The 7,441-nt window shown below is 49.7% G+C and overlaps 1 protein-coding gene across 16 annotated transcripts in view; it reads left to right on the top strand.

Annotated features, from left to right (window-relative positions):
- MARVELD2 (MARVEL domain containing 2) overlaps window positions 1-7,441 on the top strand; it is a 21,346-nt gene that overhangs the window by 164 nt on the left and 13,741 nt on the right. For 2 of the 16 annotated variants that reach the window (XM_046666841.1, XM_046666839.1), the window contains exons 2-3: window positions 3,239-4,402; window positions 6,523-6,558. In XM_046666841.1, the coding sequence (XP_046522797.1) occupies window positions 3,254-4,402; window positions 6,523-6,558 (1,185 nt within the window). In that variant the 5' untranslated portion in view covers window positions 3,239-3,253. The other 14 variants (XM_046666832.1, XM_046666831.1, XM_046666836.1 and 11 more) reach the window with 14 other exon arrangements.

The following is a 7,441-nucleotide window of genomic DNA, read 5'->3' as shown; positions in this document are numbered from 1 at the left end:
GGAGGAGGGCCCGGCGCCCGGGCAGGTGCGGGGCGGGGGTGCGCTGGAAGGAGGGCCCGGCGCCCGGGCAGGTGCGGGGCGGAGGCACGCTGGGTGGAGGATCCGGCGCCCGGGGCGGGGGCGCGCGGAGGAGTGCTCGGGGCCCGGGCAGGGGCGGGCGGGGAAGGGGCCGAGGGTGGGACGAAGTGGGGCCTGGCCCCCCAGCAGGTGCGGAGCGGGGGGTCCGGGCGCGGGCCTGGGGCGCAGGCGGCGCCCGCCTAGCTTCACCGGGACGCAGGTGCCGCGAAGCCGCCGCGGCCGGCGGGTCCCGGGACGCGGAGCTGGACGTCCGGCCCGACTCAGTTCCGGCGGTTTGGGCGAGGCCTGGACGGGCCGAGTGGTTCTCCCGCCGACGCGGGCGGCGGGGGCTCCGGGGCCCGGCGAGGAGCTCGTGTGGCCCCGCGCAGCCACCGCCGCAGCCCTGCCGGCCGTGGGCCCGGGAACGTCGCGTCGCCCCCTCCGGGCGGGCGGGAGCGGAGCCCTGCAGGCCGACGGCGCGGGGCGCCCCGGGGTCCGGGCCGCGGAGGGGGCGCCGGGTGCCAGACGGGGCGGCGCGGCCCAGCGTTCCTGCTCGAAGCGCCGTGTGCTGCCCCGCGGTCCTCAGACACGTCCTCTCCTGTTTGTTTGAGCGTCAGTAAGGTCTCATTCGAATAAGCCACTTTTCACAGGTGAAGGTGAGTTAAATCCATCCCTTGCGCCGGTGAGAGAGGTGAAGCCACCGTGTCCTCCAGATGCGTGTGGACCCCAGATGCTGGTGGAGATTGTGTAAAGCTTGCCAAAGTTCGCTGTGCTCTGCCACTTTTCTTAGGAAAATGCATTTCAAAACCATAGTGCTCTGTGCATTTCTAGAATTTAAGCTCTTTTAGACAACAGAGATAAAAGACAAAAATAACTGCCAATTGCTATCATTTTTAAAGCTCCTGTTTTGCACTGGGCACCGTGCTGGGACTGTCGCAGTTAATTCTCTAAAATCGGAGGGCGCGGTCAGAAGACCCGGGAGCGTGGACCCGGCCGCCATCTCCACTCACCGCCGGGACTCTGTCTGGTCTCTGGCGGTACCGGGCCTCTCCACGTGGGTCCCTAACCGGTCTCTCGGACCCTCGCAGGCTGCTCTCCCCAGGGCTGAGGGAGGGGTGGAGAAGGCTGCAGACGAGCGGTGTGTCTGCGATTTGCTTCAGAGTAATCTATTGGCAGAGAGAGTAAGGTAGGAGTAGAGGAACCGAGACCCGTCGTAAGTCGATCCTTGTTGAAGCTGTTTGGTGGGTACATAAGGGTTCATAATTCTGTTCTTTCCACTTTTTATTGTTTGAAAATTTCTATAATAGAAAACTTTAATTCCCTCCATCTAGAATTGGACCTCTTCTTGCTGTCTGCATTGCCGCCAGCGTGGTCCACTGGGTTCTCTCGGTGGGGTCCTAGCCCATCCCCCCTGCGTCCGCCCTGGTCTCCTGCAGGGTCCTCTCAATTCTGCATCCAGAACGAGTCACTCCTCAGAATCCCCCAGAGGCTTCTCCCCTCCCCCAGTAAGAGCCAAAGTTCTCTCCAGTGGTTTTCAAGCGCTGATGAAGCAGACGGCCTCAGTTCTCCTGCCGCGGCCCGCGTGCTGTGCCGCCACGTTGGCCTCCGTGCCTCAGTTGCTCCTGGCCGGTGCCGGCGCTCCTGCCTCAAGGCTTCTGCACTCGCCATTTGTCTGCCTGGAGCACTTCCCCCTGGGACCCGCCTAGTTCCTCCTTCTCCACCTTCGTTTCTGTATTTAGATGTCATGTTCTCTGTGCAGACTTCCCAGGTCATTCTGTTTAAAATTGTAACACCCTGCCCGCAGTGCGATCCACATCGTCCAGTGCATTTCACTCCCCGGTCTGTCACGTCGCCCCACGGGGATTTAAGCTCCACAGAGGCAGGGACTCGGGATACACTTCAGCATGACTGGTGCGAGGCAGGTGCTGGGTAAATATTCGTGGAGGAATAGGTCTCCATTTTACAAAGTAAAATAAAACAAAACCTTAGGAATTTCTGACTTGTTCCACACCATAGAGGTAGGGTTATCCGTGTACATTTTGAGACCCGCACGTTGCCGTGTGCAATGCGGGGTGCCTGGTAGGTCTTCAGAGAGCAGTTTGTGGGGGAGCCTCAGTGTGCCCTAGAGCCGGTGGCTGCACTCCCCACTCCGCTGGGTGCTGCCCAGGTCATCGAGGTCATGACGGGAATCAGCAGGTCTAGAAAGCGTGCTTTCTCTGTGCTTTGTTTTGAGGTGGATGGAACCCCCTCTAGGACACTGTCTGAGTGTCTCCATCGGGACAGCAGGCCCCTCTAGATCACAGCTCTGCACAGAGGTGGGCACTCGGCCGTTGCTGCTGCTCTGGGCTTCGCCTCCCGTGATCTTTTTCTCTGAGAATTCACTTTTTCAAATCTAGTACAAGTGTTGGTATTCAGAGTGGAAGAGGCCACCCCATTGAAGTGACTTCCCTGGTTTAGGCAGGAGGGGCCCTCACCCGTGTATGAACAGACTGCCTCTCCTGGGCCGCCGGAGCAGATTCGAGGTGAGGAGAAGAGGAGGATTCTCTGACCTGTCTGACTTCGGTACGCTCAGACTCTTAAATACCTGGGATGTGTCAGCATCCTGTATTGTTAACATTTAGTCTTGTTTTTGGTTTTTACATTTTGTTGTTTATAGGGCTCATAGATAAATTAGACTTTTAATATTTTAATTCAGAGCCAGGATTTAAATTTTGATGGCCCTTAAAATCACATAGAGGGGGCTGGCCCCGTGGCCGAGCAGTTAAGTTCGCGCACTCTGCTGCAGGCGGCCCAGTGTTTCGTTGGTTCGAATCCTGGGTGTGGACATGGCACTGCTCATCAAACCACGCTGAGGCAGCATCCCACATGCCACAACTAGAAGGACCCAGAACAAAGAATATACAACTAAGTACCGGGGGGCTTTGGGGAGAAAAAGGAAAAAAATAAAATCTTTAAAAAAAAAAAAAATCACATAGAATGTCGACTGCCTCCCTGGCTAACATAATTGTTGAACATATGTTTAAAACATATATATTTATGTTATCATTTTTACGTATCATAATAATTAGACATGATTATGTGGGCTTCCTAAATATCGTCATTTGCTACTAAGTGAATAAAGTCAGCATCACTGAAAGGATAGGTAACTAAGCGTAAGTGATAACTTCAATCTTGGCCATAGGTGTGAAGATCACAAATGTCGTCAAATGACGGGAGATCCAGGAATCGGGACAGACGGTACGATGAGGTCCCGAGGGACTTGCCCTATCAGGATGGCACCGTGAGAACCCTCCAGTCTCTTCATGATAGCGAGCTGGCCAACAGCGCTGATCCCCTGCCACCACCGCCTCTCCCGTTACAGCCGCCGTTTGGCCCAGCCTTCTGTTCAAGTGACACAGAGGAACCGGCCATAGCGCCAGATCTCAAACCCGTGAGGCGCTTTGTCCCCGAGTCCTGGAAGAACTTCTTCAGAGGGAAGAAAAAGGACCCCGAATGGGAGAAGCCGGTGTCTGACATCAGATACATCTCCGATGGAGTGGAGTGTTCCCCGCCGACCTCTCCAGCGAGACCGGACCCCCACTCAGCGCCCAGCTCCTGCAGAGGTCCTTACACAGGGTTGGACGGAGCATCCGGTCCCCTGAGAGAGGCCGAGGCGATGTTCCCCCAGGAGGCCTGCGGGTCTCTGGGCCGCCACACGCAGTCGGCGCTGACCTACAGTGAGCGGGTGGCCGAGTACCACCTGAGATACTCGTACATGAAGTCCTGGGCCGGCCTGCTGAGGATTCTGGGCATGGCGGAGCTGCTCCTGGGGGCCGGCGTCTTCGCCTGTGTCACCGCGTACATTCACAAGGACAGCGAGTGGTACAACCTGTTCGGATACTCGCAGCCCTATGGCGTGGGGGGCGTCGGCAGCCTGGGCAGCATGTATGGAGGCTCTTACTACACTGGCCCCAAAACCCCTTTCGTGCTTGTGGTTGCGGGATTAGCGTGGGTCACCACCCTCATCATTCTGGTTCTGGGCATGTCCATGTATTATCGGACCATTCTTTTGGACTCCAACTGGTGGCCCCTAACTGAATTTGGAATTAACGTGGCCTTGTTTATTTTGTATATGGCCGCGGCCATAGTCTATGTGAACGACACCAACCGAGGGGGCCTGTGCTACTACCCGCTCTTTAACACGCCCGTGAACGCAGGGTTCTGCCGGGTCGAGGGAGGACAGATCGCGGCAATGATCTTCCTGTTTGTCACCATGATGGTTTATCTCATCGGTGCGCTAGTTTGCCTCAAGTTATGGAGGCACGAGGCAGCTCGGAGGCATCGGGAATGCGCAGAACAACAGGAGGTGAGGAATTTCAGTCTTGTGTTTGCTTTTGGTTCTTTTCTGTTATTCACTTCCTTGTTAATATGTTTACTTCTCAAAACCAATTTTATAGACGCCTTTTTCTTTTAATCTCAAGTTCAAAAGTCTGACGTACTCGCTAGCTCAGTGTCTGACATACTTGGGGATAACTCACTGGTGTGTCACCGTTGTATAACATGGGAAGTAGACACCAGACGTGTAATGCAATATATGGTTTGTTGTCTGATGCCTAAGGGGAAAACACAGCTACTGAATTTCTGCAAAGATGAGCAATAACATATTCAGTAAAATAAATGTCTCATCGTTAAAGTAAGTTTGGGAACAGTCTTGATTCTTCAGTATGGTAAGACTTAAAAATCCATAATTTTTCAGTTACAAGAGGAAAGTGCCCATTTAAATCTGTTATGTGAGTCTCACTTTCTTTGAGGGAGTTAAATAAAGTCAAGAATATGGTGAGCCACATTTGATGTTTGTAAGTATTGAGAGGGTGAGTTGTAACAAACATACTCTGTGAAAACCTGCATGTTGATGTTTCATCCTTCTTTGTGGAGACAAGTGTTCCAGTGTTAGAGTGGGAGGCCTGCTCTTGTTTTTATTACCAGGATTTCACTAATTAAGTGTAAGAAGAAGGAAGGAGGAGAATTAATAATATCTGAAGGAGATCTCGTAAAAGCCCTATTTAAAATTAGTTTATTTGAATGGTAGCAAAAATGGTAGAGTCTGTTCTACCAGCTTCATTACACCCTGAAAGACGATAATGTTTTCCTTTCTTCTAAGGAGGAGTATATAGGAGAATTTCCTATGCCACTGAAAATATCAGTATTACCTTAATTTTTTTCTTAATTTTAAGTCAACTATCATTCATTTTTCCTTTCCCACTTTTGCAAAGACTTCCTAGATACTATCTAATTGCACATGGTATGTATTTGGCAAAAGTGTAGATAAAAATGAAGCCCTGTGCTTATTTACTCAATAACCTATTTATTTACTCACCAACCTGTGTGTTTTGTTTTGAATCTTTTACACGAATCCTATGCAACAACGAAAAGTTTGATGAATTTTATAACAAGTCCCTTACGTGTCACACGGGAACCCTCAGCAGGATCCACTGTGATCCGTACTCTTATCACAACGCAGATTTATCACACTAGAACGCAACATAGATGTAAGTTATTTCTAAAAGTTCGTCTCAGCACATTAAGCATATTTCCTAAATTTACATCTGTGTATACAAAGAACTGTAAATTCTATTCAGTGTGAATCCAGATAGTGAAACATACACAGTTCCTCATCATTTTATATAAATTTAATAGAGTTCTTAATGTCATTTCAGAATTCTACATGAATATGACTATAATTATCAATATAATACTTTCATTTCTTTTCCCTTTCTCAGCAAAAACCTGTTTCTATAGGATTTTCATATCGGTCGATTAGACTTGAATCACCTCTGATGTTGGGGGTTGGGCCTGTTTGTGTGTTGCTGTAACTTCCCACAATTTAGAAGATGGGATGGCCCATGGCTTTTTTCTGTTAATTTTGTAGTATAACTATCCCAAACCCTTTAATTGTGCAAGGTAATGGGAGCCAAGAATAAATAAAATTTATTTATTTAAATAAAACGTATCTAGGTAGTTCAGACCAGCTTACCTGATAGTCTTCCCCTTCTCCCTGTTTCCAGCTCTGTTCTGTGCTCCTGATTGACAGGGAATTAAGTTATCCCTTCTCCTCTCGTTCTCCACTGGTCCACCTAAATGTGTTCAGGAGGAACAGCCGTCAGGTAGAGTCTAGGGCCAGCCCCAGTGGCCTAGTGGTTAAGTTCAGCAGCTCGGCTTCTGCAGGCCGGGTTCAGTTCCTGGCTGCAGACCTGCACCACTCGTCTGTTAGTGGCCATGCTGTGGAGGTGGCTCACATAGAAAAAGAGGAAGATTGGCTGCTGATGTTAGCTCCAGCAAATCTTCCTCAGCAAAAAAAAAAAAAAAAAAAAAAAGTCTACCTCTGTAAAATTGAGATTGGGCTACAAATGCAAATGGATGAAAATATTTGCAAAGTAGCTTCTTTGACATGCCTTTGAAAAATCATTTTAACTCTTTTTGTTCCAGATAAGTGAGCCATCATTGCCATCGAAAAGGAAAATGGTAAGAATCAAATTCACATTATATTTTATCTCTAGATTTGTTAAATACTTTTCTCCCTTGTCTGTTTATCTACAGAGTAGATCGTCTGTCTGTGAAAGTGTATCTGTAGGACTTTCAGCTTTTTCCTAATACTAAAAGGACGAAATTAGATGAGGCTGTTTATAACTTTCTAGTCTTGTTAGACGAAAGCTTATGCCAGTCAACAGGTTCTCCTTACATGTTTAAAGTTTAATTTTTTTTTGTGAAGATGATCCTTCCAGACTTTCTTCAGTCTCTTTATCTTTGCCACTTTTTTCTGTCCCTCTCACCTTGCTTTCAGATGCCAAATGTTGTCAGGAAAGAAATTCATATTCCAAAATTTAGTAATTATGAGATAGTAGGCACAGTATTGTCAACTTTTAAAAAGCAAATTTGCCTGTTATTTTACCCTCAAAATGAGTTCATTCAGGAATAACCGAAAGAACTGCAATTCAGGCCGTGCAGGCAATGGAGAACCATGGGCAAATGCAGAGAGCAAGAGGGAGCTGCTTTTAGAGAAGGGGGGGCTGTCCTAAAGGGGAGTCCACTGGGGGAGAGGAACAGATCAGGGCGTCAACCTTCTCATTGGCTGGGCTGCGGCATTTCTCATTGGCTGAGCTGCGGCGCTTCTCATTGGCTGCACTGCAGCATTTCTCATTGGCTGACCTGTGGCGTTTCTCATTGGCTGGACTGCGATGTTTCTCATTGACTGGGCTGTGATGTTTCTCATTGGCTGGGCTGCAGCGTTTCTCATTGGCTGACCTGTGGCGTTTCTCATTGGCTGGACTGTGACGTTTCCCATTGGCTGGGCTGTGATGTTTCTCATTGGCTGGGCTGCGGCATTTCTCATTGGCTGAGCTGCAGC

The sequence above is a fragment of the Equus quagga genome, chromosome 7 (genome assembly GCF_021613505.1).
Source record: "Equus quagga isolate Etosha38 chromosome 7, UCLA_HA_Equagga_1.0, whole genome shotgun sequence".
NCBI classification, from domain to species: Eukaryota; Metazoa; Chordata; class Mammalia; order Perissodactyla; family Equidae; genus Equus; species Equus quagga.
Note: the sequence above shows the minus strand (reverse complement) of the source record. Positions and strands in the feature narration are given on the sequence as shown.